The sequence below is a fragment of the Oreochromis niloticus genome, unplaced genomic scaffold, assembly GCF_001858045.2.
Source record: "Oreochromis niloticus isolate F11D_XX unplaced genomic scaffold, O_niloticus_UMD_NMBU tig00006522_pilon, whole genome shotgun sequence".
NCBI classification, from domain to species: Eukaryota; Metazoa; Chordata; class Actinopteri; order Cichliformes; family Cichlidae; genus Oreochromis; species Oreochromis niloticus.
Window position 1 is genome coordinate 1 of NW_020328041.1, and position 9,876 is coordinate 9,876.

Here is a 9,876-nt window from a genome sequence, read left to right on the forward strand (position 1 = left end):
TTCATTTTTGTTAGCGTATTTGCGGCTTACCAGGGCTAAGCAACTTTGAACGACTTTAGAAGCTGTCTTACTTCACTGTTTGTCTTAAAGGTTTAGAGCGGTCTCTATTTCACTAAGGCCTGCAATGCTTCATAAAAGTACATTAATTAACTACAACTCATTTTTAAACCACTGAAGAATGCAGAGAACTGACTAAAGCTCAATAATATTGAGCTCTTAGTGTGTTTTGTCTACTCAGTTTGGTGTCTGCTTCTTTACTGGTCCACGATTATCTCTGCACCTTTCTCCGTTGTATCTCTCCTCATGCCGCACCTTGATGTGTCCTGTCCTCAGATGTATTCTTCCGGCTGCCTCCTGGTTTCCACCTCGAGTTTTATTATCCAAATTTAATGGTCTTGATGGTCACTGTAGTGGCTATATTCATTTCTTGAAGGTTCTCTCTTTCGCTTATATTTAATATAACCACACGACCTGACAAGCGCCTATTTTTATGCGTTGTCAACAACGATGTAAAACCATCGCGTGTCCGCTTGTTTATTTTCCACATAAGCCTTTCAGAATAAAGCTCAAGATCCTGTGAGACTTTTCAAAATAAACCGAATCACGTGAAAGATTATGCGCGTGTTTAGGGATGAGAAACAAAAAAGAGCAGTCAGGTGCTAAAAAAATAAACCTTAGACTCAAACGTTAGAACAGGCTTTCTTTGCTAATTAACAACGTCACAAAAACCTGTTTTATTGTGAATACATATGTGTGATGAGACATCTGTATCCACTTCCAGTTTGGTGGTTACTTGTATTAGCGAGTGGATTATTTAGAGCAAATTTAGAGCAATATTTGTCACCGTGCTCAGTTACTCACTGAGACTATATATGGACCTCAGCAACCTCAGGTTCTATCGTTCATTCTTCAGGTCATTTGGATTATTTGAATTTTATTTGCTTTACACACACATCCACACACTACACACAATACAGACAAACTGATGATATTTTTGACTTTGTCTTTGAAATACAATTATTTTCTTCAGTGAGGTGTCCATATTTTGTCTTTGCCTTTCAGCCAGGGTGTGAAATTAATGTTGGATGATGCATGTGATGACAGTCACACATAATTAAGGGCAAACACTGAACTTGAACGCGTGAATCAACATGAAATTTAAATTTTGTGGCAATAAAGACATTTATTATTTGTATAGTAGTTTAAAATATGAACAGCTCCCTCATTTAATGTGATTAAGGATGAAAATAAACAATGCGCTTGTTAAGACATTTACCAGTAAAGAAAGAGAGCGATTGGTTAATTCATAAAGTTACAGATTCAGGGGTCTTCACACAGGACTTGGCCAACATTGAATGACTCTATAAAATATATTGAGTCTTTGGATGTGCTAGTGAAGCTCTGAGGTGTGCTGGATTTGTCAATAGAAACAAGTCATCTGACTGGCAGAGAGAATGTCGAGACCTCAGGAGGACATTTCATCCTCAAAATTTAATCTTATTCAGCTCGTTTTAGAACTGAAGAAGCTTCTCGGATGAGAGGTGAAATGTTTTCATGAAAAAGGCCACTCGCTTTCTTTCCAAGCTCTTTGGAACAGACAGCTTATTGTAAGTATCTTCTAAACAGCTTTGCACTGATAAATGTTTCTGTAGATAAAATGTAGAAATACATTAAAGCATCATAGTCAAGGGAACAGAGGAAAGAGGCACATAAACTCTGACTGTCTTGCACCATTAAATAGGGAACAAGATCATGGAGTGAGGGCACTCTGACAATAACTAGCATTACATTTTCAGCTTACATCTGGTTGCAAAGCACAGCTGACTTCATGATGCTAATATATATTCATATAGTGACAATAGCTTTATTTTACAGTATAAAACAATAGAATTATCACTGTTTAAAACAATATTAACATTGTACTGAGCAGAATAAAGTATAGGATGAAGAGAAGTCAGTGTAATAACTCCATATGAGGCTGTCAGTAAGCCAATATGCCTACTAGACATATTCATATACATGAATGCATTTAAGGACTTACATGAATAAAGAATCAACCATACAGTGAAACACTGATCTTCTTTAAAAATGTGTAATTTTAAACAGGATAAAATGATTACATTGAAATGAAAAATAACAGCTGCTGGTTGTGAAGCAGAGGCTCCTCTGGTGGGTTTTTTGGAGGTGAGGAGGACGTCAGGAAGAAGCTGATCCTTCTAAACAGCCACTTGAGCTTCTGGTTGATTTTGTTATGTTTTGTTGTTCTGATTGTGCAAATTAAGAGAAATGACTTTAGGTTTGACAAGGAGTTACATTCAAGTTTCTTTTGAACTTGAATGTAATTCAAAATATATACTGACAATTCACAAAACAGTTATATTATTGAAAGTGTTAATACTTTAAATGCTTAAAGAGATTTCTGTGATAGTAGTATTTACTGTTTACTGTAAATACTACTATCTATCACTCATTTGCTTTCACTTTACTGTTGTAAATACTACTATCTGTTTAAGAATGCCTCATTACAGAAATGATACCTCCTATATTTTGGTGCTTTTTAATAAATCTGTTTTATTTGGCCATCACATCTCACATTGTTCCAGGTCTTGAAGAAGTTTGCTCTGGGATCCACTGCTGCACAGCCCTCATTGCTGATATTATTCGACTCCTTTCACTCATTTGCTTTGAGTTAGTCCACATTATTCTCCTTTTATTACTATTTTCATTTCTTATTCTGGAGGAGAATGCAATGTTAGTAAACGACCATTTCCTACAAATACACCTCACCGTTGACTTATAAAAGTTTCACATGTGTAACATATTAAACTTTTACCCTTCAGTGACAAATGTTCCATCCCACCATTTCCAAGTGCCTTAATAATCTCTGCAACTCTTATAGACTCTATAGGCCAACAATGCCACGGTGATAATGAAGAATCAAGAAGAGCTAGGTAGAATAAATCCACATCTAACTTCTAACAGTAACATCTAACAGTATGAATTCACTTCCAGGGAAAAACTAAATGAAGATTAATGGACTTCTTGCCCATGGCCGTCCCTTTTATTTGTAAAAAGAATTTGCCCCTGCATATGCCAACATACTCATGGCTGAATGGGAAACTGCGGCCCATTCAAAATGTGTCAAAAATCCATTACACTATTACAGGTTTCTTGATGATATCTGGGGTGTGTGGCAACATTCTCAACATGTTTCTGAGTACTCTGAATAACCATAATGTTTCAATCAAACTCAAATCTACAATTAACAAAACCACAATTGACTTTTTGGAAACAACCACCTTCAAAGGCCGAAATTTCTCACAAACCCATAAATTGGACATTAAGTATTCTTTAAATCCACGGACACACATGCTCTGTTGTTTAAAACGAGCTTTCATCCAAAGCGCACGTTTGCTGGTCTAATTAAGTCCCAATTATTACGATTCCATAGAATCTGCACCCAGCAAACTGACTTTAGAGCAGCCACTGAAATTCTATTTTCAGCTCTCGCCACTAGAGGGTACTGTCACTCTTTTCTAAGAAAATGCCTTAAATCATCCTACAGACTAACCCATTGATTTATCTGCTATTCTGCCGGTGGTGGTCACATATGCCCCATCAACATGCAAATTGGTCAGAGTGATTAAGAACCATTTTTAAAATCTTGTCCAGGAAACCCAAATGCTGGAGGGATTGTAAGGTAATTGCTGCCTTTAGAAAGTTTCACCTCTCTGAGCCTGAACTGAGAGACCAGGGGCAATTTTTTTCAGCACCAAAAATGGTTGCGCAGCTTTTCAAATGCCAGTGTGTTCCTCTCACAGTGTAAAGTTACTCTACGCTCTAATAATTGTGTTTATTTGATTACCTCCAGTAAATGTGGTATCCAGTATGTTGGTGAGACAAGTAAGTCTGTGAAGGTTCTCAGTCATCCAGGTCATCGTAGTCTAAGGAGCTTGGAAAGAAAAGCGTTTGGACTTCTTTAAGTTAAAGAAGTCTTAAAGAAGTCCAGACGCTTTTCTTTCCAAGCTCCTTAGACATGAGACAAGTAACACACTTCTGACCAAATTCACCCAGCACAGATATAATGTGTATGTAAAATGTGTCAACACACAAATGTGTCAAACACTTCCTATCACATGGCTGGGAATCTGTCAGGGCCACAATGATACAGGCAAATCCCAGATGGACAGCTCAGCAGAGGAGAAAGGCTGAGAGAGTCTGGATTGCCAAATTAGACACAGTACACCCCAAAGGGTTAAATGAAAAGGGACCTAAAGTCCCTATATGTATATAATAGTCTCTTATTACTGTTTCTATTGTTGCTGTTGTTATCATCAATATCACTGTCACTGATTGTGCATTTACTGATGTAGCATCCTGACCCTGAGGTTGATCCTAACCTTAACCAGTTTTAGCCCTATGCTGGACTTAACCTAATCCCTGAAGCCCAAAGCTGAGGTTAATCCTAAACCTAACCACTTTAACCCTATGCTGGGAGGACCCTAGACTCCAAACTCAAACTCAAACTCTCTCTCTCCTCCTGCTAAAAAACAAACTTATTATTAGTTCTAATTCGTGTTGAAATATCTGTGTTTTATAAACTAATAAGTGTTGCTTATATGACTGTTCAAGGATAATAAAAAAAAAATCTTTAGAGGTCACTGGAACCATGGCAACGTTAGCTGGCTAGCAGCTAACCTTGTTGTTAGCTGCTAGCGATCTGGAGAATAACAGCATGTAAACACACCGTATTTTAAAAGGCACAACACAGAAATGAACCTTCATAAGATGCAAATACATTTTATTTACGCTTTCCAACAAATAATGCCTGACTGTAGCTTGTTGAGGTTTTGACTTTAATGCCAGAATGATCAAGAGCAGCTAGTGTCCAAAATCATTTTCTTTCATACTTTGGAGTCACATTTGTTTGTTTGCTTTTTCTATTTCTTATTGGTGCTCCAACTTTCTCTAACTCTTACCATAGTAAGCTGGATTGTCTTTTTTTGTCATACTGTATTATATTATTGAGCTCCTGAGTCACTTTACTGTGTTTTGATGTTTTTGCTGCTGGACCCCAGAAATACATTTCACAGAGAAATTGTTGGAATAAAGATGTCCTGTGTCTCTGATCAGACCTGAAAGAGATTTAGCAGTTTGAACTACCAAATTCACACCTTCATTAACCAAAGCTGACATGTATTTATCTATTTATTGGAGCTGCCAAGCAGGAGGAAAGGTGTTGGAGTCTAATTGGCATCGTTTTAAAATTCAACCGAAGGAGTGATGCAGCTGTTAATAATTTGCTGTTTTGTTATGGTATTTTAATGTACTCTAGTCTGTGCCTGGTTGCATTTTGTTGTGTTTGATTTTTGTATTATAATGTGTGTACATATGATGTAGATTGTGTGTGTCATTGTTGTTAATTTTGTGTAATTAGCTTTATTGGAAGACTAAACCTCTAAGGATCTTCTACTTTAAACCCCTGATTAGAGATTAGAGCTCATGTGTTTTTGATGGAAGAGTTAAGGTCCCTTCTCAGATATAGATATAGAGATTTGAAGAAATAACCTGGGTAGAGAAATAACACAAAAGGATGGAGAGTAGTTTAAATTTATAAGGTGAGCTTTATATCAATATTATAACATTTAGTTTTTCTTCACTATATTGCATTACACATTGTAAATATAAACTTGCAAATGCTGTTATAAAGCTGTAGGTGATGGGAAGCCTGTGGCTTTTTTGCACAAGAAAGTTAAGATGGAGAATTAGGACCAAAATGCAAAAAATTGGCATTTTAAGAATAGAAACAAAATTTCAAGAGTAAAACTGGAATAGTATTTTGAAGGAAAAAAATCAAACTTGGAAGTGGCTGCATTTGTGCAAGAAGAAATAGTGGCAATGGACAGATGCAAGGCTATTGATGGGGGAGTTGTATGAGATCAGGCTGCAATTGACATTTCACAGAAGAGGGCGTGAGAAATTTAAACAATGACCATTTTATGTAAAGGTTTATTCTGTCCTTCTGAAACCCGTCGTCCTTTCTTATTCAGTTTTTAGCTGTTTATGTTGTGCACTTTTAGTCTTTTTGAGTTTCTTGATTACTTCCTGATGTGTTCTTTTAGCTCATGCCATCGGCATCTGTCTTGATGTAAATCCACAAGGATCTGTTAGGGACATATCTTTTCTTTTCTCAAGCTAAACTGGTTCTTTTGAAAGATTTAGTATTTCAACCAGTCATTTATACAATTAATAGCAACTTGGTGATCGCTAGCACTGCACCGAAAAGTATCCATTTACAGTGAGCTGATTAACACGCAACAAAGACATAACTACTGGACAAGCAAATGCACGAGTTATTAATTAGTCAGTCTTATTTACAGTGTGTGCTCCATGTTTCCAGAATTCTCCATGGTTAACATTTTGAAGGTTACTCCAGGAGCATGTCTACAGCATGTCATCATTGAAGGTAATCAGTCTTTTTTTTGTTTTTGATGAGGACTAGAAAATTTATTTATTTAATCTGAAAACTTGTATACCAGCCTGCCTCTCGTTCCCTGTTACTGTATGTGTGCTCATATACATTTTAGGTGCCGTAAAACCAGCTAGAAGGCCTCTCATTAGTTGGTACAACAAAGACAATGTTGGCATGCTGCACAAATTCATGGTGAAAGAACCCAGGCTGTTGTGGAACGGACTTTTACGTACATGGTGAGAACATCATTAGAGCAAGCTGAAATTCCAGTACATCTAACATTTTCTCCTTGTTATCACATGTGCAAACTGTTCCTCACGTTACCTTTGCAGGACAGTAGTGATGCGTCGCGAACGAAACAGCTCTTAGAGCCGGCTCTTTGAAGTTACACGGTAGTTACAGTCGCAGTAGCACAGGAACAGAGCAGGAGGGAGAGAGAGAGAAAGAGAGCCAGGGGCAAGAACAAGAGACAACCTCATCACATCAGAAAGGTATAGTAATCATCCACGACTATTTTCATTTACGGATGATAAAGGATTCAGAAAGTTTATTCATGCAGTGAATCCTATATATGCAATTCCAAGCAGGAAAACACTCTCCACAAAAATCCCAGGCCTATATGACAGAGAATGTGCATCTTCTTTTTGTTTTGCATATTTTAATTTATATTTTATTGTGTTGTGGTTTGCAGTGTTTTGTGTTGTTTCACTTTAACTTTGTTTAAAAGGAAAAGCTGAAAATTTAAATAGTTAAAAGTTGAAGTGTAAATAGTTGTTTTTTGTACTTTATAATTTATTTATTACATTTTATGTAGCGTGAATAAATAAAAGTATATTTATGGTGACCCTTAGAGACAAAACACAGCCGAAAGAGCCGGTTCTCTATAAAGAGCCGGAATTCCCATCACTACAGGACAGATAATAAATGACTCTTGCATGAGAAACTAGAGGCGGTGCCCTTTTTATTAGAGGGACTGGATAATACCGAAATCAGAGTCCTGTCGCCTTTACCGGCCGCTGGTCTGGACAAGGAGGTCACATATGAGAAGTTTCACCAGGTCAGTCACAGTTTGGGTGACCTCGTTGGACAGTACTTTACTGGGGAGAAGCCAAAAGGTCAACTGGAGATCGAGGGAATTCTCAAAGTAAGTCATTATATTCAAACTTGAATGAATTAGTGTTCACTTCATAAAGCCTAATTTACTGCCAATATTAATGTCAAGAGATTTATTCTAAAGACACTTCTTCAGCTAAGTCTAAGGGTAGAAACACACACAGACGCTGTGTTTTTCACTTGTATACAAGGGCGGTCACAGAACGCTCACAACAGAGTGGGGGCCCTGTGATCAGCGCTCTGTTCTTGCACTTGTCTTTATTTATATGCAAAAATAATACAACAGTGAATACGTCTATTCATAGGCAGAGGAAAGTTAGTGCGTAGGGAGTGAAGATAAGAGCGGTTTAGGTGTATGCATGTGTGTTGTGGGATACAGAAGGACGCGGCCTCTCTTCTTGTTAGGGAGCGTCAGATAAGAGTGTCCAGCTCTCCTCTTCCTGGCAGGAGTGAAATAATAACAGCTTGTTCAGCTGTGAGAAAGAATTTATAAAACAGTCCTGTAGTGGACAACAGTCTAAGTCATCAAAAGGTCAACATACAGTATTCTATCATATGCAAACTTATATCATTAAAAGCTTATACTGACTACTAAGTACAACTCTCCGTTGACAATTAATAATTTATTCTTTTTGATAAGTGACACACCTTTGTTCCAGGTGGGGACAAATATTACGGGTGTAGGCGAGTTGAAGCTGGACACAGATGGCACTCTGAGTCTTCGACCCCCTTCTAACGGTTCACAGTACTTCCTGACCCCAGTGGACTTCGACGCCACACAAGGAGAGAATGAGAACTTTTTGGTGGAAAGTGTAGGTCATTATTTCTGCTTTGGCAGGGGCAGCAATCAATTTCTGGGCCAGGTTACGCTACTACCGCCACCTTGAGGCTCACAGGGAGCAGGAAAGAAAGGAATTTAACAGACTGCTGGCTGAAGCCGCAAGACAGCAAAATAATGTACCAGGACAGGACAACCTTCAAGGCGTGGCCATGTGTGTTATTTGCCTCAATCAGCCCTGTATCTGTGTCTTGTTGGACTGTGGACACGTGTGCTGCTGCCACACCTGCTACCAGGCTCTGCCACAGCAATATTGCCCTATTTGTAGACAGAGGATTGTAAGAGTGCTACCTCTGTATCAAGTCTGACGTAGCTGTGGAAGCAGGTCACCTCAGTAGAAGCTTCGAGTCTAAACTGCTACACTTATTAAATCAAAAATTAAATGTGAGTCATGTTGTGAAAACATTTTGTCCATAACGGAGATTTGTTGTGGGAAATATGGGAATATAAAACAAGTGGAAAAATGTGTAAACTTGTGCAATACAGATGTTTGTTTTGCTGAGTGCTCATGTGCCTTGTTTTAGCATTTTCTACTGAGTGATGGTACTTTAAAGTAAATGGACTGATTCTTTTATAGTGCTTTCCTGCCCTGCCTGAGCACTCAAAGCACTTTACACAACTTCCCTCATTCACCGGTTCAAGGAAGCATTTTTTTGCTGGGATTTTAACTGGGACAGCAGCCTTAATCCCTCTGAAGACTGATGACCCAAGCTTTGAAGAAACAGTTGGTGCTACCAGCCAGCTTACACAGACAAATGCACATCTGACTACAGCTCCTGGAATTGATTGCCTGTACAAATATATCAATACAGTGGTCGGAAAGATAGAAAATACTTCAACAAGTGCTGGGAGCATAGAAAACTGTTCTAGCTGTTCAAAAAACAAGGATACGTGGATGCTCAAATCTTCACAATGTACAAACAAAAAAGACTGTGCACTGTGCAGACTGTGGAAACCATTGTGAAATTTACCTTCTTGCTGTTGCTGCTAAATTGCTACTGTAGCCCAAATCCTCTGTCACCTTCAGAAATATCTATTAGAAGAGATTTTTCCTGAAAGCCAGTGTGGCTTCCAGTCTTTCACCCACTGTGGACATGGTCAAAGGAGTTCACCTCTCATCCGAGAAGCTTCTTCAGTTCTAAGGTCAAATGGCCGAGGTCCATCTGACCTCAGGAATTCACATGACAAGGTGGGGCCAGGTTTCACAATGGGCTCACCTGAAACCCTGGCTGATTAGGTCCCACACCCGCTCTCACACCTTGGCGCATGTGATTAGAGGATCACCAGGGGGTCCTTTGTCCCTCATTGGGGGGATACTCCCACTGGGTTTAAATCTGGGACTCTCGGCCATTTGACCTTAGAACTGAAGAAGCTTCTCGGATGAGAGGTGAAACGTCTTCAAGCAACTTAAAGAAGTCCAGACGCTTTTCTTTGCAAACTCCTTTAACTACGA

At 38.6% G+C, this 9,876-nt stretch overlaps 1 protein-coding gene across 1 annotated transcript; it reads left to right on the forward strand.

Moving 5' to 3' along the window:
• The first annotated feature begins 6,408 nt into the window (after positions 1–6,408).
• On the forward strand, positions 6,409–9,602 carry LOC109198069 (mitochondrial ubiquitin ligase activator of nfkb 1-A-like). Its single transcript, XM_019353728.2, has 5 exons — positions 6,409–6,466; positions 6,588–6,708; positions 6,818–6,963; positions 7,441–7,616; positions 8,245–9,602. The coding sequence occupies exons 1-5, from the start codon at positions 6,409–6,411 to the stop codon at positions 8,470–8,472; spliced, it is 729 nt and encodes a 242-aa protein (XP_019209273.1). The 3' UTR covers positions 8,473–9,602.
• The last annotated feature ends 274 nt before the right edge of the window (positions 9,603–9,876 follow it).

What these genes read in the sequence shown, in the direction of transcription:
- LOC109198069 (XM_019353728.2), top strand. Translation starts at nt 6,409, where the DNA reads ATGGTTAACATTTTGAAGGTTACTCCAGGAGCATGTCTACAGCATGTC. An exon ending in AACGGACTTTTACGTACATG is followed by an intron (nt 6,709 to 6,817) that starts GTGAGAACATCA and finishes ACAGTAGTGATG; the next exon opens with CGTCGCGAACGAAACAGCTC. An exon ending in AGATCGAGGGAATTCTCAAA is followed by an intron (nt 7,617 to 8,244) that starts GTAAGTCATTAT and finishes CCTTTGTTCCAG; the next exon opens with GTGGGGACAAATATTACGGG.